This window comes from Canis lupus, chromosome 12 (assembly GCF_003254725.2).
Source record: "Canis lupus dingo isolate Sandy chromosome 12, ASM325472v2, whole genome shotgun sequence".
Classification (NCBI taxonomy): Eukaryota; Metazoa; Chordata; class Mammalia; order Carnivora; family Canidae; genus Canis; species Canis lupus.
In genome coordinates, this window is record NC_064254.1 from 790905 (window position 1) to 812337 (window position 21433).

The window sequence follows — 21433 nt, forward strand, 5'->3', positions numbered from 1 at the left end:
TAATAACTTTCCTCCTGTTAGCCTCAGGCTTCATCTGTAAAACTGGATAGTGACACCTATTATGCTATGTTCAAGATTGCTGCAAGCATCGAAATGGGAAAGCATCAAGCCTGGAACAATGTAGGGATTCAGCACAGGTTTCTTTCCTTTATTCCTAGGTGTTCTGAAGATCTCAGCTTGAAGTGTGTGTTCATGCACATGCGGATGTGAAATGTGGTGTGTGTGTCCCCAAACAGTTCAGAAAAGTTCCCCATATTCTTCCTAGACCTTTTACACTGGTGTTGAGGGAGAGTGTCCATCCCAGAAGCCCTCTGCTTAATAAGGGAGAGAGTCAGAGATTTTGGTGTCCAATTCCATTTTCCTGCCACCCCTCTGCTCATTAACCCACAAAGGCAAGTCATTGAATTCAGCATATTTACTACCACTCAGGGTTAGGGCAGCCCTCTTGTACTTCGGTGGCCAAATGCCTGGGCCAAGAGGGGGACACAGTTTTCGATGGTTCTCAGACTCTGCAGGTGACATGGTGTGGGGATCCTGCATGATGTAAGGTGATGTTGGTCCCTGATGAGAGGTTGAGGAGGAGGCAGAGCTGGGGGAGAGAAAGAGTTAGGGGGAAGGTGTAAGATGGCTCTCACTCATCCATTGGAGTTGGCCAGACCCAGAAAAGAGGCCCACACTGAGTCAGAAACACACTTCGAGTTCACAAGCCCTGTCTTTCCCCTCCCAAAGAATTACCTTCTCAAGCAATTCCAGGAAGCTGGAATTGTAGGAGAAATTTGCTAGAAAGGAGTCCTTTAGTTTCAGCTGCAAAGTCATTCCTGGCCCTAGGGATCCAAAAATAGAGCTTAGGGCCCAGTAATTAGGGCCAAATTCCCTCAGAGACATGGGCACCCCCTCCTTCCCTGCTTCCCCCTCCCCCAGTTCCTCTTCCCTGACAATGCCCTTCCAGACCTTAGCCCTGTCGGAGTGTAGCCCCAGACCAAGAGCTCGGGACCAAGAGCTCTGACCCTCTCACTCCCCTCTTTGGCCTTTTCCTGAGATGAGCACCCAGCATCAAGCCCTCTGGCCCTCACCTGTTGCCTGTGAGGTGCCCAGGAAAGTCAGGAAGAGGAAGAAGGACATCCCGGCCGCCATTGTGGCCACCTCGATTCTTGCTTCCCTGATGGACAGGAGAGATGTCCGAATCTCTGGCTGGCCTCTCCTTACCAGGCTTGCCTTCTACACTCTACTAAATTCTTAGCCCAGGTATTTGGGGGGAAATGGGAGAGGGAAGCTGGGTAACTGGATCTTCCAGTTCTCCCAATAAGGCTTTGAGGACCCAGAAGAGGGCCATTCACTGGGCTGTTGGGGAAAATAGAATTCGATCCCCTTTCCTCAGTCCTGTGCCTCATCCCTCCCCTATGCCTGGAGATTTGAAGGGGAGGGTGCCCAGTCCTACAGAGAGGGAAGTTAAGGAGGTGTCCTTCCTGGAGGCCTCTGGGCCCCACCCAGGCCTGGGCCTCTCCTTGCTCTTTAGGGATTAATTATTAACTGCAATTAATATCATCTTTCATGCCACCAAAGGCCTCAGGAATGTAGGCCCAAAGGGAGGGGTAGATTATACCAAGTTTCTCCCCAAACCCAGGTATCCTGCTCCCCCAGGCACAGTGGCTTTCTAGGTGAGAAATCTGCATAAGGGGGAACTTTTCGTATTTTAATGTTTTGTTTTAGTTTTTCTAAAACATCCCATATACTCAGGTGGAGACACAAGTTTCATCAAATATCATTCTGCCCCCTGCCTTATACACAGTTGTCCTCCCAATCAACGGTTGTAGATGCAGGCATTATAAGCACGGATGTGGAGAGTTTGGAGCCCATTCGCTTTACCATCTTTCATTACAAATTATGAAACCAGGGCCCAGAGAGGGCATATGACTCACAAAGGTCACATAGTAAGTCAGTAGCAGAGAGATTAGAACCCATCCCTCATTATGCCAGACACAGGGACAAGCTCAACAGATTGACATGAGTCACGTAATCCCCCGGAACACACAAAAGCACATGTCCTTTGTCTTCCTATTTGCATGCTTATGTATTATCGCCCTCCTCCCTCAAAAACCAGTGGGCCCAAGCACAGAGGGACAGAAGCAGTGAGACCACTGGGCAAAGTCAGGGAAAGAAGCCAAAAGCAAAAGCAAGGAAATGGAGGGACGGAAGGAGACATTGTCTACACCATACATATTAAGTGAGGCATTCAAGGACACCTAGACTTGCACAGGACAGCAAGTAGACAAGAGTGGAAAGAATAAATGGACTGAAACACGAGCAGACACTGGAGGTATAAGCAGAGGATAGAAAGAAGGAGCACAGAGAGATGCTTTGGGACATCTGAGTCGTCGTCTTCTTACTTTTTTTTTTTTTTAAAGATTTTATTTATTTATTCATGAGAGACACACAGAGAGAGAGAGAGAGAGGCAGAGACACAGGCAGAGGGAGAAGCAGGCTCCATGTACCGGAAGCCCGACGTGGGACTCAATCCCAGGTCTCCAGGATCAGGCCCTGGGCTGAAGGCGGCGCTAAACCACTGAGTCACCCAGGCTGCCCCACATCTGAGTCTTCTTAAGAGGACAGTTGGGGGCACTGTTATGACTTTCCCAGCTGGTGCTCCAACTCTTTCTATATAGTCATGGATGGCACTGCTGTTTGTTAGGAACATTAGAACCATGATTTCCTTTAATGTTCCTTTGTAATGACCCTTTGAAGTCAGTAGTAGATCACCCCATTTTAAGGATGAAGAAGCAAAAAAAAAAAAAAAAAGGGATGAAGAAGCAAAGATTTAGGTCACATGACTTGCTGGAGGTTGCACAGGTTGGGAGGACTGGATTTCAGTGCAGTGGATTTAGAGCAGTCTGGCTTCAGAGCTAGGTTCTGAACTTCTGCATTACATGGTTTCTGAACACAATTCCGGTCTTCTCTGGTGCTGCTCTTCTCCCCTTGCCCCTGCTCTGCCAACTGGATCAGAGATGGCTCAGGTGTTTACCCTGCCTGAGGTCTCCCAAAGGTCAGATGCAGGCCCCAGGCCTTGACATTCTCTACCTCCATCTAGCTCTCAAATTCTGCTTCCCCAAGGGACCTGCATATCCTCAACCCCAATGGTTGTACTTCTAGGAGCAAGAGGACTCTTCCCTTTGAGGAAGTTCTGGGCTGGAGATTGACTTGGGCACAGAAGACTGGTCCCAAGTCTGGAGAGAGCCTGAGGGCCAGGTAGGGGAGTCTTCAGCCTCTCTCACTCACTCTCCTTGTTGCTCAGTGTTTCCTGGGATCGGGCTGGGGTAGGTTAATCCTCCGGGGACAGCTTGGTGACCTCTTCTTGGGGACAGAGATCATGGGCCTGATGGAGGCCCCGATATACCTGGCTCACTTGAGACTTGAAATCAGACTCAGACTCTTTAAAGAGCCAGGGAGATGGACCTGGAAGGGCACACACCAACAGACACAGTGGATGCTGCACTCGTGCTGTTCCTCTGCGTGCAGGAACACCAACCTCTGGAAAGGGGTGTTGGCATGAAGATGTGGGCTCTGGACCCAGGGAGATGGTCAACTCTTCTAACCCCATTATTTCATTTTTCTTTTTCTTCCAACAGTTCAGCTGCTCATGGGGAAACACAGTACCTGCAGGCATCTTGACTACCTCTGAGAGTCCCTCAGGCTCTTGAATGTTTTGTTTTAGTTGTTCTAAAACATCCCGTATACTCAGGTGGAGACACAAGTTTCTTTGCCAGTCTCCTAACTATTTTGGGGGATATCTCTGCTGGTCTCCCCACTGTCTCTGCCAGTCTCTCCACCATCTCTGGGAAGATCTCTGCCAGTCTCCCCACTGTGTTCACAAGTCTCCCTACCATCTCTGTTGCTCTCCCCACTGTCTCTGCCAGTCTCCCTACCGTCTCTAGGGAGATCTCTGACGGTCTCTGCACTATCTTTGTGTTTCTCACCAGGTTCTTCAACTTCTGGGCGTTTTCTCATTAGTCCTCAGACTTCAGATACGACCATTTCTGAGAGCACTGCGGTAACAGTCTCGGCTCCACCAGGTGATATTTCTGTTGCTCAATCCAGCTCTGAAGGGCTCTGTGGCTCGGGGCGGCGGCGGGGGCCGGGGGTGGGGGGGCGGTGTTGTGCTTGGCCATGTGTAAGTTGACAGTTCCCCAGAACCTCACTGAAGCAGTGCTATGGCCTTGGTTGCTATACAAAGGCCCCCCCCTTCTGCATTTTAGTTTACAAATTTTTTCTCTTACAGTTAGTGTCTTTTGTATCCTACCTAAGACTTTTTTTGCCTACATCCAGATCATAAAAATATTCTCCTATGTATTCTCTGGAAGCTTTATTATTTAGGCTCTGAAATTTAAACCTATTAAATTAAAGCCTATTAAATTAAATTACATTATTAAGTTAAATTAAGCCTATGATCTATCTTCAATTAATTTCTGTGTATGGAGTGCAATAGAGGTTGGTTCATCTATTCCCTTACGGATAATTGGTTGCCCCAGAACCATTTATTTCAAAGACCCTCCCTCTCTGCCCGCCATCGAATTGTGTGAGTGCCTTTATCAAAAGTCCAGTGAGCATGCAGGTGTGGATCTATTTCCGGATTCTATTCCATCCTGTCTGTTATTATGTCAGTGCCACAGTACTACATGACTGCAATTCTGTAGCAAGTTTCAAGATCTGGTAGGATAAGACTTCTTTTTGTTTTCTTTTTTTTTTTTAATTTTTATTTATTTATGATAGTCACACAGAGAGAGAGAGAGAGAGAGGCAGAGACACAGGCAGAGGGAGAAGCAGGCTCCATGCGCCGGGAGCCCGACGTGGGATTCGATCCCGGGTCTCCAGGATCGCGCCCTGGGCCAAAGGCAGGCGCCAAACCGCTGCGCCACCCAGGGATCCCTGGATAAGACTTCTACTTCTCTTTTGCTTTAGGATTTCTTGGCCATTCTCAGTCTTCATTTTCATAGAATCAGTTCATCAACTTGTACCAACAACTTGCTAGGATTTTGACTGAGGGGGCACTGGACATAGTTTCTGCTTCTGCTCTTACTTTGATCTCTTCTGGCCTTCGAGGACCTGTCTCCCTCACAGCAGCCCCTGGAACTGCTCCCACTGTGCCTGGCCTTCCACACCCAGCCTGGCTATCTCCAGAGGTTCTACTTCCATAATAGCTGGAGTGGCCACCACGTGCTCTGAGCTCAGCCTCCAGACCAGTAAGTGCCCTTATTTGCATTGGATCATTTACCAGTAAAGATGTTGGTTGGGCCTATTCTCTCTTATTCTTCTGCAGCCAGTCCTGGCTCTGGGACAGGAATGCAGGGACAGGCATGAGTGCTTGCTTTCAACTGTGTTTTGAGCATGTCTGAGGATGTCCACAATTCTTAAAGGGGTTTGGGTTTTGGTATTCCCTCGAGCTTCTGGTCACACCAACAGCCAGATATTTGTTACCTGACTACTTCCTTAAAAAGTTTCCAACTTCCTTCCTCATGGCCTGATCTGTCTTTCTGGTGCAAGAAACATCCCCTCCAAGGATCCTGTTCCCCCTCCTCCCTCTGTTGCATCTTCTTCTCTCCTATGTTCCTATCAGAGGAGACATGGCCAGGCTCCCCCCAGGTAGCTGAGAGCAGGAAATGAGGGGAGAGCACACAGGGCAACAGGCTCTGGCTCCCCTTGATAGCTAGCATCAGGCCAGGGTGGTGGGAAGTACCAGAGTTCAGAAGGAGAGAGGCTTACCTGGATATCCTCATAGCAGACACATTGCTGATTGAGAGAGACATAGACAACAAAGCCAGAGGTATTGGAGGAAAGTTCAAAAAGATGGAAAGATGTGGATGTCAGCAAGGAGTTTAGAGACCAACAGAATGCATCCACAGCTGCTGGGGAAGAGGTGGCTGCAACTTGGAAGGAAGCCCTTAAAAAAACCCTCCATTGAGATTCTCTTTTCAAGATTATAGGAGAGAACTCCACAGAGAGTTGTGGTCTCTGAGTTGTATAGACATCAGAGTCCCAGAGGAAAAGAGAAGGAGGGCAATGGGAAGCTGGGGGGTGAGGTCTCAGCAGCCTTGGTCGCTATTCCTCTCTTCTTCAGGAGAAGAGTTCCATCCCAGACTGGGCCATCCTACTGATCACTCTCACTGTGATGACAGCAATGGTCAGCCTACCGCATGGTGTCAAGAAGGTGAGTGAAGCTGTGGCCCAAATGTGTGGGTCCCAAAGGCCAGTGGGGCTGGGACCTGGCATTCCAGGACTTTGAGAAGAACAAGAGTTCAAGGGAGAAGGATGACAGCTTGTCACACTTTGGGAGAGGTGAGGGGGGATAAGGGAACCTTGTCTGGGTGGCTAAAACACTGACCAGGCAGGGATGAGGACTTGGGGCCACCGAAAGAGAGGCTGGGAAGGGCTGGAGGCTGCCACGGAGACACTAAATTCAACTCTAGGTAGTGCAGATCTGTCTGCTCTCTGGATCACATTAACCTGGGTGTTGAATCCTAGCTCTACCAATATAGCTGTGACCTTGTGCCATCTTGCAGGGTGCATTGCCTGGGAGGCAGGCTGCCCAGTTCTGAGGAGTCAGTCTTTGGCCTGATGCCATGGAGCCTCATCAATTTCCCATTAATTGCATTAATGAGCAGGTGACCTGTTCTCTTCTCACTCATTCCATTCTGCCTAGGGCTTAGGGACAAATCATACCAAATGACGAGAGAAATTCAGATGTCTAGGTCCTCAGATCTGCCATGAGCCTCACTGCCCTGAGGCCCAGTAGATCCTGACCCTCTCCCCTCTCTCTGCCTGCTGTACTTCCTCCAGAAAGGCGTTAGGCCATCCAGGCACCCACTGCATACAGCTGCAATAGTTGACTACTTACTGATTGTCTACTGTGTACCAAGCACTGTTTCAGGTGATAGGGAAGCAGCAGTGATCAGGGCAAAGACCTTGCCTACAGGGTGCTTACTTTACATGACAGGAGACCCACTGCGAACAAATGAAGCAAGTCATAGAGGGGTGATGACTTGGACACCTGGACCTATGGCTTTCCCTCTCCTTGATCTTGGTAGTTTGTCCACCACTGCAACTCCAGCCTCAGAGACTGTCATTTGGGACTCCAGTGAATGAAGTTTGACAGTCTTCTGAACTAATGCTTGCTTTAGGCAAGAAATCAAGAGGAAGGAAAGAGGGAGACTCCAGGAGATCCTAGAAATGAGATGCATTTCTATAGGGGTAGATGGTGGCTTGGAGGCAAAGAGATGGCTGCTGGGCTGATGTGGGAGGGGGAAAGGAGAGGTAGGCTGAAGTCAGAGCCCCTGCTCACCAAGCATCTCCACCAAAGATAAATCTCAACCTCTGTGTCCTGTCTGCATCCTTGGTGAAGTGTGTGATGTCATATCCTGGGCTTCTTTATCTGTCTTGTTACTTGTCTCTCACTGTCTCCACTGCTTCCACATCTTATTGTGTCATCTCTGAACATCTAGAAGCATCTGTCTCTGCAGTAGTGGGTCACGTGAGGGCTTTCCTCTTTGCTCTTTCACCTGATACTCATGGACAGCTCCACCCAGGGAAAAAAGAGTGACCATGTATGAGTAAGGGGTGTGGAGAGCCAGGCTGACGTGAGAGAGGTGGGAGGGCAAATGTGAAGCTGGAGAAGAAGCAGGATTTGGATCTCCTCCCAGAACCTGAGCACCCAGTGATCCCCTCTGTCCCACTCATCAAAGCTCAGTCCCTCTAGAGCCAAGCCATTTGCTTTCTACCTCCTCAGAGCCCTGGAGGCCGCCCCTACCCAGTCCCCTCTCCCTTCACGGGGCTGGGTCAAGAGTCTGCCCCCTCTGTGTCCCTTTTCCCAGATCCCACCCATTCAGCAGGCACCCAGATGCTTGGCTCCATGACGCAGCAGCTGCGGTCTCCCGTTATCAGGGCACCCCTGTGGGGTGGGGTGGTTCCATTTGTTTAAGGTTTAGGCTGAGGAGCCCCAGCCCCCATGACGTCAAATATGGACCCATATAAGCTGAGGGGACCCCAGCCCATGGTCCCAAGCAGCTGTCCAACTCCAACATGGCCCAGGCAGCCCTCTGCATCCGCTCCACCTTCGGCCTCCAGTGCTACCTCCTCTTCCTTCTAGGTTCTTGGGAGTCAGGTAAGTTGCCTTTAGAGGCAAATGGGTCACCATAATACAGGGAGACAGAAGACAGAGAGGGATTATTTCTTAGAAGAAATAGGGTTGAATGAACAATCATAGAAATGAACAACAGGTGAATGTGTGATGGGAAGGGGTATGGGTACAGGGTTGTTGCAAAAATTGCCTAGGGTGTTCATTGCTCAAATTTGCTGGCTAACGGGCAGGTAGAAGATGAAACCCAGCCTGTGCTCTGCTTCTCAAGACATGGCCTGAAAGCCTGCCTCCACCCAGAAAGGGGCTTCTTCCAGTTTACATAAAGACACTGTACAGGCTGGCAGTCCTGGGTAGATAGCAGTGGGGACCTGACATTCGCTGAGCATCTGCTATGTGCAAGAAACTCACAGGTGCTCACAATACTTCATCTCATTTGATCTCCTCAAATCCCCTGAGGTGATTAATAATATCCCACTTGATAGTGAGGAGAGTGTGACCTAGAGAGATAAAGGGACTTGTCCAAAGTCGTGCAGCTAGAGGGTAGTGAACAAGGAGTCTGACACTCCACACTGCCTGCTGCCCTCAAGAGGCACAGGGTGCATTTCTTTCCAGAAGCCTTGCTCTATGCTGACCTTGGTTCTACTCTGAAGTCTGGCCCATTTAACTATTCTGTACTTCCTCACACCTGGCTAATGCCAATAGATGATGCTTACTGAGCACTTCCTGTGTGGTAGTAGGCATTATTCTAGGCACTTCATCCACATTCATTTATTTAATCCAATAGCAGCTCCATAAGGCATGTATGGTTTTGTCCCCCTACAAATAGTTGAGAAACAACCCAGGGCTTTGGTGAAAAAATGTATATGGAAAAGTTTAGAGGATCCCTGGGTGGCTCAGCAGTTAAGCGTCTACCTTTGGCTCAGGGCGTGATCCTGGAGTCCCGGGATGGAGTCCCACATCAGGCTCCCTGCATGGAGCCTGCTTCTCCCTCTGCCTGTGTCTCTGCCTCTCTATCTCTCTTTTTCTCTCATGAATAAATAAATAAAATCTTTAAAAAAAGAAAGAAAAATTTAATGAGCAAAACAGAGCCTACAAGTTAAATCATCAAATTAGTTCACTTAGTTAAGAAAGAGTTCTGTGACTGACCCCAGGGAGTGGAGAGGCCAACACAGGGGCAGCTTGGAGGGGACCTGGATGATTCAAAGAAGGGTCTTCATAAGGCAGACACACACAAATAGATTCAGAAAAACTAAGTACTGGATACCGTTATCCATGGCAATGATGTTGATGATTGCAAGCCAGGGCCCAGAAAGTTGTGAGTCTGGATGCTCCAGATAATATTTGGGGCAGGGCAGGTAGAAGGTGCTTCTTCTAATAGTGTTTGACTGAGGGTGATATTGGAGGAAGTTTCTCCTTCCCTGAGCTCAGGTCACATTGGGGCTCAGCTCAGATAGGGGTGTGGGGACCAAACATATGGTGGATGGTAGGGCTGAGAAATCTTCAAGCTGCCTCTGCTAGGTCTTAGTGGTCCCTTCTATTTGTGCCCTGACTTGATGTCCTTCCCCTACCTCAAGGGTCTGGGGACAGAGGCACCAGAGCCATCCTCAGCCCCCCAATCTTCAGGCTTCCTGTCAGGCTGCTATCCCACCTGCTGCTCTCCAACACCTTCCTTTGTGCTGCTGCACAGGAAGAGGAATCTACTCATGCCCAGAGTAGAAGGGCATGAGTCATGAATCAACTCCATACACATTCACTTTTTTTTAATATATTTTTTAAAGATTTTATTTATTTATTCATAGAGACAGAGAGAGAGAGGCAGAGACACAAGCAGGCACCATACAGAGACCTGATGTGGGACTCGATCCCGGGTCTCCAGGATCACGCCCTGGGCTGCAGGCGGCACTAAACCGCTGCGCCACTGGGGCTGCTCCACACATTCACTTTTGAGGGAGATTTGCTCTAGGGCACAGACAGGTACAGGGAAGACTTGAGATCCAAATTCCAGTCCAGGAGATTCTGGACTCTCTGCATGTTGCCTGGGTGGGAGGGAGGGGAGGGCTGAGGGAAGGGCCATGGCAGTGGACGCTCAGATCCTGTAGAGAAGAGCAAGTGGATGATAGGTCAGGAGGGCTTGAGACTGGGATAAGGCTGGGATGGGGTCAAGTTGGAGCTGGAATGTGGGTCCCACTGGGCACATGACTATGTCCAGCAGGGAGTAAGGCCAGGGTAGAGAGAGGAGGGGTGACTGGGTTGCATATAGACCATTAGCCCACAGTTCTGGACCTTCTCTCCCATTTATCCACAGGACTAGTCAATACCCAGACTCAGATAACTGAATCTTAGAACCCCAGGGTCTGCAGTCATAGAACCAGAGGTGCAGAAACTAGATTAAATTATCTCTGAGGGGAGCACAAATGGGGCTGAGGTCTTGGAGAGAATCTAAAAAGGTTGTTTTCCTACACTAAATGTTATTTAGTTTAGGACGCCTGGGTGGCTCCGTGGTTGAGCGTCGGCCTTTAGCTCAGGTCATGATCCTGGGGTCCCACAACAGGCTCTTAGTGGGGAGCCTACTTCTCCCTCTGCCTGTGTCTCTGCCTTTGTGTATGTCTGTGTGTCTCTCATGAATAAATAAATGAGATCTTTAAAAATAAATAAATAAATGTTACTTGGTTTAATTTATATGACAGAAATAATATATGCTCACTATAGAAACTGGAAAATTGAAAAAATGAGAAAGAAAAATAAAATCTCTCCTAATACCCTCCAGTTCCCCACTCAGGCAACCATTTGAGTATATTTCTCTTTACTCTTTTTGCTCTGAGTTTTAGGTCACATAATGAGCTTATGCTCTATAGACATTTCAAGCATTTATCCATATTATTACATATGAAGTAAGCCATTTTTTTAGGGACAGGACACCAAGAAACATTAGATATCCTCTTTTGGGCAAGGCTGCTCTGATAGAGACCCTGTATCATGAGTCACCTACCTGGATATCCACCGTCTTTTCAAATAATATAATGAAACAGATTGAACAGACCTTTGGAATTGCACATAGTTTTGATGCTGTGGGATTTGTTTTCATTCTCTCTCTCTCTCTCTTTTTTGGTATATTTTTTTATTGGAGTTCGATTTACCAACATATAGCATAACATCCAGTGCTCATCCCGTCAAGTGCCCCCCTCAGTGCCCGTCCCCCAGTCACCCAATCCCCCCGTCCATCTCCCTTTCTACTACCCCTTGTTCATTTCCCAGAGTTAGGAGTCTCTCATGTTCTGTCACCCTCACTGTTATTTCCCACTCATTTTCTCTCCTTTCCCCTTTATTCCCTTTCACTATTTTTTATATTCCCCAAATGAATGAGACCATATAATGTTTGTCCTTCTCCAATTGACTTACTTCACTCAGCATCATACATACCCTCCAGTTCCATCCACGTCGAAGCAAATGGTGGGTATTTCTCGTTTCTAATAGCTGAGTAATATTCCATTGTATACATAGACCACAGCTTCTTTATCCATTCATCTTTCGATGGACACTGAGGCTCCTTCCACAGTTCATTCTTTAATCCAGGCTGAGCATCCACCTCCAGTATCTTGTGCTAAAGCCAGATTTTCCTGTGCCTATCAGTGACCAAAAAAAGTTATTTTCAGACCATTATTGTGGTCAGTGAAATGAATATCTCATGGTGAAAACTTCCTAGGGAACTAAAACTGCTACTAGATAGATCTACTGGGGAGAAGAGATAGTCACCTCATGGTTGGGGGCGGGGAGTATTAGTCACTGATTTGCCTTATGGTTAAGCTCAGAACCAAGGAATTGTTTGAGTTTTGATTCCAGATTTTATAATCGATGGTTCAACAATTGTGTGATGTAGGTCTGGAATTTTAAGATCTAGTTATCTGAGTCTAGTTATTGACTATGTGGCACCTGGGGTTATATGACAACCAATATCCCAGAACCGGTATGCTTCAGGACTTCTTTTAATATCTCAGGGGCTCAATCATTTCACATGACAAAAATTACCCTTTGGTTTTCCAAACTTTGGAGGTCACAGTTATGTTTGCTTTTTTTTTTTTTTAACTTAAATGTGCATAGGAAAGGTTGTTTCTGAAGAGTTTTCATCAGTCTTAAAATATTCTGTCAATCACCTATTCAACAAATATGTATAAAGTGCTTCCTTTAGGCTGGGGACCTAGCAATGAATAAAACAAATATAAATCCCTGCCATTGTAGGAAGTATTCATTATGTACTAGAGAATGATGAGTGTCACACTGATAAAACACAGCAAGGAGAAGTGGCCCAGGAATGTGGGCTGCCTTTTGGAAGAGGTGGTCAAGGCAGGCCTCATGGGCATATGGTCAGGAGAGATAGCAGGGGCTGCAGAAGATCACGGGATCAGGCTCCCCTTACCAGGAGAAAAGGGCAAAGTATGAGACTGTTTCAAAGACTACAATTTGGATTCAAGAAACACTTTAAAGAATCGTCTATGCTCAAGCTGATGTAGTCGACATCATTGTCATTTACAGTTAAGGACGTGGAGTTCATGAATATTTAAGTGACCTAAGCAAGGATGCAAATCTGGTGAGGGACAAAGCCTAAACTCTAATCCTGTCCTCTGATTCTTTAAGACCAGTGGAATTTGCCACTGTGCTGCTACTGCTCATTTATTCACTCTATGGATATTTATTCATCCCTTATCACATTTAAAAGCATCTGGGATGGGGATGCATGGGTGGCTCAGTCAGTTAAACAACCAACTCTTGATTTCAGCTCAGTGCATGATCAGAGAGAGGGTCATGAGACTGAGCCCTGTGTGTGCTGAGTGTAGAGCTTCATGCTGACTGTGGAGCCTGCTTCAGATTCTCTCTCTCCCTCTCTCCTCACCCAACTCTCTCTAACATAAATAAATAAAAAATAAAAGCATCTGAGGTTTAGTGAGAAGACTGACTTTTCCAACTATTTAATCTCTTTGAACTTCCTTTCCTTATCTATAAAACTATAAGGTCATATACTTGTCCTTATAGGTTTGTGGTGAAGATTAAATAAACAAATATAGAAACAGCATTCTTTAGGGGTTCCACAGATGCCAGTGTTCTTCCTTTCCCAACAGTTGGGCTGACCTATAGTTTGTATAATATAGTCTTAACCAGTCTGGGCCTGGGGACCCAGGACTTTGGCTCAACTTCTTACTTGGGGGATGTCCTTGGGGAGATTACTCAACCTCTCTGAATCTTGTATACTTATCTATAAAAAGGGAAGAATAGTGAATAGTTCTCAACTTCAAAGGGCTGTTTTCAGAAGCAAATGAGTTAATACATGTCCTCATTCATATGACCTGCCTGTCTCACAGTAAGTATGCAAGAGAGGTTGGCCATGGCTATAGCTATGGAGTTGTGTGCAAGGCACCATTCTTCCAGTGTAAAACTTGAAACTCAATTTTCTTGGCTGTAAAATAGGGAGACTGATAGCTTCAAAGGCACCTTTTGGGAGGTTGTGAGATCAGTCACTCTAGAAGAAAATCCAGAAATGTCTATGAGGCAAATCAGAATCAGAATGTCTATGAGGCAACCACCTGAGATCTTGGCCCAGAGAATGTGGCCAATGAACAGCAGCTATAACTGGGATTGTTGCTGAGGGAATCAAAGAATAGAACTAACACAGTAGAGTAAGAGCCTGATAATTCAGTCCTCCTTTATCTCCCTAACATTGAATCCCTTCAGAGACTTGGGCTTCTGTAGTACCCTCACCCTCTTCTTTTCCCTCCTATATTTCTTTCAAGGGGTTCCCCAGCCTCCTACTCTCTTTGGCAGCAGGGAGGTGGGTGGATCATGGTTTTCTGTGATTGGGAATGGGTCCAGGTTCTGGTTTCCACCTTGAGCTAACAGAGACTGGAAATCTCAGTTATGTAACAACAGTCTCTCACTCTTTGGCGATCTCCTGGCTAGGTATCAGAGACATCTCCTCTGTCCCCATTGGTTGTTTTTCCACATAATTAAGGCCCATATCTGTTCACTGATAGAAGTGTTTTCTCTCACACCCTGTCCTTAAATATAGTCAGTCCCTTCCAGAATTCAGCTGCCTCATTCACTCCTCTCAAGACCCCCAAGCAGATATCTTTTTCTCTTAGGAGGGTGATCTTTATTCCAGATGGCATTAGGTGTGTGAAGGGCTGGGGGGAACCATAGGGATTGAGTCATCTCATTTACTTCTCTGCATTCAGACCAAACTTTAACACCAAAATGAAAATTTCCCATCTCCCTCCTATACCCACCCTCCATCTCACTTCTTATCTTTCTCTCATTCATCATCTGTATCTACTTATTAATACCCATGGGAAGCTCTGCCAGAAATCTTACTCAGTCTCTCACAGTTACATTTGGGATGGAGCTGGAATGTTAAGGAAAGATGGAAATTCTGATATTTGCTCTTTCCTCTCAGCTCTGTAATGTAAAGGGAACTCCATTCCATAAGTATATAAATTCTAAAGGAGCATTTGTGGAGCAAAATGACAGTTAATACCTGATCTCAAAATCTTATGATTTGATAGGCAGGGCAGGAGGTAGAGGTTGATAGGCACACAAATAACTGTAATGTGAAGTTGAAAGTAGCAGGAAAGGGTATTAACAAAGAATTTTTTGAGCACTCAGATGAAGCTAGATCATATGTGCTTGGAGGGATCTGGAAAGATGCCAGAAAACCAGAAAGGTCTGAAATTGAGAACTGAAGAGTAGAGGTGGCATTTTTGCTGAAGGCACCACCTGAACAAAGGTCCAGAGACTAGAGGAGACAGTGGGGATTATATATCATAGTATTATGAGGATACTGGCTGGGAGATATACCTAAGGTAATAAAGGGATCCTTAGAGATAGAGGTGGGCAGAGAAGCAAGAAAGAACATAATGGAAGTTTCTTATTTGCTTTTCTTGCTTCACAGGTGCTACCGCATTTCGAGAACTTCAGAAAACTGGTGTTTCCCCAGCATCTGATCATTTGTTACCTCCTACTTCAGGCCTTGTTTATAGTACACTCTCTGATTATACTGCTCTTCATTTAGGCCACAACCCTCTAGACCTCACTAAATCTACAGAAATCCATAAGCGAAAAAGTCATTGCAATACTACACACCATATCAAGCCAACTTACAAACCGATAGATAACCCTCAAAATTCTACAAGTGATTATGAAGTTTCTCCTTCTTCTGAAAAAAAACCCAGCAATCAAGGAAAAAACCCAAATATCCAGAATAGACGCCCTATTGATCCTAATGACTCTACTAACACACATAAAGGACTGTCTGGTGCAAAATATTCAACCCTAGCACCCAAGAGAAAACCATTTTGCAATAAGCCCAATGTAAGCAAAATAGGTACAGGAAACATACATAAAACTGCAACATCGTTTGGAAACACCATCACTACTTTAGACAGTAAAAGCACTACTTCACACAAGACCATAATTCCTGTCCACACCTCAGTCAATACAGAGATCAACAAAATACCTACATCTTCCTCAGGCAAAAGCACAGCAGTCACAAAGTCTACAAGAATCCCAGAAAGGTCAGAAGGAGCTGAAGATGGTAAAATAGTTGCTAGTTCCGGAACTACGGTTGCCTCAGGCAAGACTGTGAGGAAGACTACAGAACACATAAACAGGATCACATCACCCATTGAAAAGATTACACAAATACTAACAACACTTACAGAACACAAACAAAGGACTGCGTCAGCTCATATAAATACCACAAGATCACTAGAAAGCCCACTGGGACATGGGAAAGAGGCCACATTGGCTAATAAGACAACCCCAAGAATCCAAGCAGAGTCTACAAAACATGGAGAAGAGACTAAATCAGCCAATGGGAAGACCACAACAACCCAAGAAAAGTCCAAGAAACATGGACAGAACACCACTCCAGCCAGCAGTAAGACAATGAAAGCCCCAGAAGATCCCAAATACCATGGAAAGAAGACCACAAGAGCCCTAGAAGGGCCCAAGGATGATGGAAAGAAGACCACTCCAGCCAACACTACGAGAGCCCTTGGAGGACTAAAGAATCCTAGGGAGAAGACCACCACCGTCAGCGGGAAGACCACCAGTACCGCAGAAGGGGCCCCAGACCATGGAAGGAAGACCGCTGCAGCGAGTGGGAAGACCACGAGAGCCCTGGGAACACTCAAGAATCCTGGGGAGAAGACCACCACAGTCATTGGGAAGACCACCAGTACCGCAGAAGGGCCCCCAGACCATGGAAGGAAGACCGCTGCAGCGAGCGGGAAGACCACGAGAGCCCTGGGAGGACTCAAGAATCCTGGGGAGAAGACCACCACCGTCAGCGGGAAGACCACCAGTACCGCAGAAGGGCCCCCAGACCATGGAAGGAAGACCGCTGCAGCGAGTGGGAAGACCACGAGAGCCCTGGGAGGACTCAAGAATCCTGGGGAGAAGACCACCACAGTCATTGGGAAGACCACCAGTACCGCAGAAGGGCCCCCAGACCATGGAAGGAAGACCGCTGCAGCGAGTGGGAAGACCACGAGAGCCCTGGGGGGACTCAAGAATCCTGGGGAGAAGACCACCACCGTCAGCGGGAAGACCACCAGTACCGCAGAAGGGCCCCCAGACCATGGAAGGAAGACCACTGCAGCGAGCGGGAAGACCACGAGAGCCCTGGGAGGACTCAAGAATCCTGGGGAGAAGACCACCACCGTCAGCGGGAAGACCACCAGTACCTCTCACATGAAGCTGAGTTCCACCATGTCAGAGATCCCAGACAATGAAAGCCATCCATATCAGAATGAAGATGGCTCACACAGAGGTGTTCATGCTGGAGGAAGGAGGGAGAATGATTCATTCCCTGCCTGGGCCATAGTTATTGTGGTCCTGGTGGCTGTGATTCTCTTCCTGATGTTCCTTAGCCTTATCTTCTTGGTAAGGGACAGGGATGCTACAAGGAAGTGAATCTATCAGATAGGAAGTTGATGAGAGATTATGGATCTGAACCAGCGGGTGTAATAAGCTCAGAAAAAGAGACATTGTGGTGTTGAGGGGATGGTAATATAGGGGTAGTGGTGGCGAAAACGATGGGGAAAGACAGTGATGCATGGGGCATGAATAGTGGCATGAGAATAAAGGATGTAGAATAGGGAAAAACTGTGTATTGGCGATAGAATCTGGGATGTGAGAATAGGGGATATAAAGGTAAGGAAAATTGGACAGAAGAGGGAATTGGAGATGAAATCTGGAGCTTAGCCCATGGGATCTGGGGCTGGAATAAGGATCAAGGTTTGGATGGAATCTTGGGAAAGGAGGAAGCTAAAGGTCGAGGATCAGGAATAATAGAATCAAAGGGTTATGGGTGTGGAGGAAGCAAGTGACATAGCAGATGGAGCCCATTTCTCCTTTCTCCTAATCACAGGTCTCCTATATGACAAAAACACGCCAGGCACTGATCCAGAACAAGGAGGACAATGACCCAGAAGATGATGGAGGCCCTAACTCCTACCCAGTCCACCTGATGGAGCAGCAGACTCTTGGCATGGGCCAGATCACTTCCCCACGGTGATCTCTCAGAAAGTGCCCAGCTCTTCCATGCTCTTCCATGAGGAGTTAGACTCACCGTTTGTAATTCCTAGACTCCGGGAAGGGCAAAGTATGGAAAGTTAACAGCATTCACCCTTCATCTGCTGTGTTCTTATTGAAACTGGTCTAGGGATGAGATGATAAGCAAGAAGATGTGAGTCTGGGAGATATAAAAGAAGGAATGAATAATATGAGCATGTGTAGAAGATGATGGTTTCAGAATGAAAAGCTGTTTGATGGACATATGGGATGGGCACCAAAATAGGACACCAAGTCTTGGGAAGAGCAGCATAGCTAAAGGAAGTTTGGGGGCAATGCCCCAGATCTGACTGGAAGTTGGGTTTCAGGACCAATCTATATTTCCATCTACTATTACTCAGACTGTGTGTGTAGTAAGCAGGCTTGTCTTTCAGTTCCCAGGACACTTAATCCCCTCCTTTTTAAAATGAATAAGTAAAAAAAAAAGTAAAAAAAAAAAATAAAATGAATAAGTAAGATCTGAGAAAAAAAGAGGACTTATTTCTTTTTATCTTTTTTTTTTTTAATTTAAATTCAATTTGCCAACCTATAACACCCAGTGCTCATCCCATCAAGTGCCTAAGTGGACTTATTTCCTTCACCATCTTCCATACCTGGGAGAAAGGAAAAATCCAGAAAATATCATAAATATCTCTCATCTAGATAATTCTTCCCTCATCCCCCTGAATCCTTTTGCTTTTCTAAATGTCTACAGTAGGCATCTTGCCTGTTTGGCTTGATGGGTTGTAGTGGCATGCAGGGAGGGATTTTTGTTTGGCCTACAGTCTTACCCATTTATCCCCATCAGGACTTCCATGATGGTGTTCCCCACTCATCATTTATTTTCCTATTTGTTTTACCAAAAGCCAGTCCAGGCTTTTCCCTTTCCCTTTTCACCTTCTCCATTGCCCCCATTCTCTCTCTTCCTCACACAGTCACCCCAGATTCTGATTTTCCTCTTTGTAGGTATCTCATCTGGATTTTCTCTCCTACTCATTAAAGCCCTTTTACCTATTAGTGTTTGGCAGAGGGGGAAAGAATAGACAGATAATAGAGAGCTTCCTATTTATTGGTCTTTTTATAATAAGGTATAAAATATTTGTAAAGTAAGGACATCATAATTTCTGGACTATCAGTTGGGAGAAGTCCTGACTGGTGTTCCTGACTCTGGCTGTGACCTTACAGATGATCTTAAGCAGGAGGGGCTAGAGAACAGGAATTCTTTAGAGGGTCATGGAAGAGGAGGCTGAATTTCTATTGCTTCTAAGACGAGTCACTCCTGAGTTCCTGCTGGGCTTAATTGCATGGTGACAAAACAGGGAGAAAATGTGTTAATTAATTAGCAAGTATTTCTAAGCACCTATTATAAATTCTGTTGAGGATTGTAAAGAAGTATAAGACAAGGTTGCCAATCAGGATACTAATATAGGAAAATTAAAATTAAATACATAATAAGAGATATCACAAGGCAATACTACACAGAATAAAACAGCACTCTAATGAATTAAACCCGATATTTATGGGCAACTACTATATCCCAAGTTTATGTTAGGACACTAGCCCTGCTCTAAAACCATTCCATGCCCAAATGTCAGTCCCAGCAGAACCATCGCTCATCATCCACGTAGCCTTGGCTCTCACTTATACCAAAGGAGGATCAGCAACCTCCCTGACCAGAAAGACATTTCAGTTTGCCACAGGCCTTCCAGTTTGAACTTCATTTGGAATCAAAACATAGTGGTTGGGATGCCTGGGTAGCTCAGTGGTTGAGCATCTGCCTTGGGCTCAGGGCATGATCCCGGGAAGGGGATCGAATCCCACATTGGGCTCCCTGCATGGAGCCTGCTTCTCCCTCTGCCTCTGTCTCTACCTCTCTTTGTGTGTCTCTCATAAATACAATAAAAACTTTTTTAAAATGCAGTGCTTTTTGCTACTTTTGGCATTCTCATTTGCAGGAAGCTAGAAGTCTACCATGAACGGTGGTCCTAACATGGACACTCCTTGTCACTGAGTTATTTACCAGGGTCCACTCCAGGTTGGGTGGATACCTCTGAATCTCCCACCAGAGTTCTGCTCTGCTAAAGGCAGAATTATATCTTGAATCAGAATGGTGGCATTCCAGATGTCAGAGGGGCCCCAGACTTAGGTCCCTGGAAGGAGCCTTGAGGCAGAGGGGGACACCTGGTTCTGGAAGAGGGCTGGGGTGCCTGAGAAAAAAAGGACAAGGATGCCAGGTTTTTAGTCATCTGGGCAAATGGTGACTGAGCATGTGTCAGCTGCCAGGACAGGAGTGTCACTGGTTCTCAGAAGAAAGCAGATACCGCCTATCCCTAGCTTCTAATCATTGAATTTCTGCAGCCTGGACCTAATTTAAAAAACAAAACCAAACTAAGCAAGAACACCTCTGAGCGCCCCCCACCAGAGTGTCAAACATCCAACCTAATGCCTTTCCACCAAGGCACCCAACTGGAGCATTGGGGGTCAAGGGGTATATGTTCTGGGAGTGTGGAAGTTTCTCCAAATGTAACAGGAACTATGAGCCCGAACACAGTGGCTAACAGTCTCCCTTCTCCCTTCTTTCTCCCTGATGCTCACTTGGAAATCTAGGGAGAAACCCTCTGACAAGCTCCAGGGATGGGCTCTCATTAGAGAAAAGTGAATGATGAGGGGTAAGGAGGGAATGGCTCCTTCCTTACAAGCTAAACACCACACCCCACCCAGACCCCCTCAGGAGAGATCAATGCCCAAGACCCCTGGAGCTGAGGTGGGCGCCCAGCGGGAGGGCAGAGAGGTGAGGAGGTGAGCTCCGGGGCCTCGAAGCCTCGGCCCTCCCTTCCCTCTAGGCTCCACTTGGCCTAGGGGAGCCCCCAGCACTGCCCCGGGTGCCCCCCGCTGCTCCAGCACCGGAAGGAGCCTGGGCGCACCTGCCCAAGCTGGCACAGCCTCAGACTCTGGCGGTGCGCTCCCCCCACCCGCAAACCTCCGGACTAAAGGGAAGTTTTCACCGCAGCATGGGTTTCAATCCTCCAAGAACCCTCCTTTAGTACACTTGTGTACAGGTGGCAAAACCAAGACTCAGGGAAGTACCTTGTTCAAACCCATACGGCTCTGGGATCAGAGTTCTTCTCCCAACTCAATTTCACTTCACTTTCAATTACACTTTGTTCCTTAGTGTAACGTGGCAGCGGGACCTGGATGGGTGGGATGTTATAGGGACCATCTAAGGAACAAAGTGTATTGAGGTTTGTGCAAGACAGCATCCAGCTCCTTCTTCCAGAGGCCAGGTCTCCCCTTCAGCCCCTTGGACTTCCCAGAGTTCCGTTCTTCTGACCCCACTGGGCCAGGGTCTGTCCTGACAGCCTCTGTTACCTTCTGAGACTCATTCACTGGACTCAGTCACAGTGCTCTGCCCTCTGTGCCAGCACCAGTGCCCCTTGCAGCTGACTGTGCCAGCACACCTGTTTCTGGACAGTGACTGCTGGTGTGGTAAGAAGATCCAATGACCTGGGGCCCAGTCATCCTCATTTTTCTCACTTCTGCCTCCTACAAAGGCCTCTGTTCCAGAAATAAGACATCCCCAGAGAAAACAGGTTTTTGCTGACTTCTGGTCCCAGTGATGGGTCTCCTTTCCTCTGACATGTTGAGTCTCTTGCTCTCTCTCCTTCCCTGTTCCTACCTGCCTAAATTGTCAGAGATGCCTCTCCCTGG

At 47.0% G+C, this 21433-nt stretch overlaps 2 protein-coding genes across 3 annotated transcripts; one reads left to right on the forward strand and one right to left on the reverse strand.

Annotated features, from left to right (window-relative positions):
• Nucleotides 1-400: 400 nt before the first annotated feature.
• On the reverse strand, nt 401-1439 carry SFTA2 (surfactant associated 2). Its single transcript, XM_025418130.3, has 3 exons — nt 1074-1439; nt 736-824; nt 401-589 (listed from the first exon to the last, which is right to left on the reverse strand). The coding sequence occupies exons 1-3, from the start codon at nt 1132-1134 to the stop codon at nt 503-505; spliced, it is 237 nt and encodes a 78-aa protein (XP_025273915.1). The 5' UTR covers nt 1135-1439; the 3' UTR covers nt 401-502.
• A 3646-nt stretch (nt 1440-5085) lies between these two features.
• MUCL3 (mucin like 3) lies at nt 5086-19645 on the forward strand. 2 transcript variants are annotated; one of them, XM_049092527.1, is made up of 4 exons: nt 5086-5234; nt 6110-6199; nt 15063-17056; nt 17544-19645. In XM_049092527.1, exons 3-4 carry the CDS (start codon nt 16058-16060, stop codon nt 17688-17690), a joined length of 1146 nt encoding a protein of 381 aa, XP_048948484.1. In that variant the 5' UTR covers nt 5086-5234; nt 6110-6199; nt 15063-16057; the 3' UTR covers nt 17691-19645. The 2 variants fall into 2 exon arrangements, with proteins under 2 accessions (XP_048948484.1, XP_048948483.1); XM_049092526.1 differs by lacking the exons at nt 5086-5234; nt 6110-6199 and adding an exon at nt 7937-8149.
• The last annotated feature ends 1788 nt before the right edge of the window (nt 19646-21433 follow it).

What these genes read in the sequence shown, in the direction of transcription:
- SFTA2 (XM_025418130.3), bottom strand. Translation starts at nt 1,134, where the DNA reads ATGGCGGCCGGGATGTCCTTCTTCCTCTTCCTGACTTTCCTGGGCACC. An exon ending in GGGCACCTCACAGGCAACAG is followed by an intron (nt 825 to 1,073) that starts GTGAGGGCCAGA and finishes TTGGATCCCTAG; the next exon opens with GGCCAGGAATGACTTTGCAG. An exon ending in TCCTGGAATTGCTTGAGAAG is followed by an intron (nt 590 to 735) that starts GTAATTCTTTGG and finishes TCTCTCCCCCAG; the next exon opens with CTCTGCCTCCTCCTCAACCT.
- MUCL3 (XM_049092526.1), top strand. Translation starts at nt 8,068, where the DNA reads ATGGCCCAGGCAGCCCTCTGCATCCGCTCCACCTTCGGCCTCCAGTGC. An exon ending in TCTAGGTTCTTGGGAGTCAG is followed by an intron (nt 8,150 to 15,062) that starts GTAAGTTGCCTT and finishes CTTGCTTCACAG; the next exon opens with GTGCTACCGCATTTCGAGAA. An exon ending in TCCTTAGCCTTATCTTCTTG is followed by an intron (nt 17,057 to 17,543) that starts GTAAGGGACAGG and finishes TCCTAATCACAG; the next exon opens with GTCTCCTATATGACAAAAAC.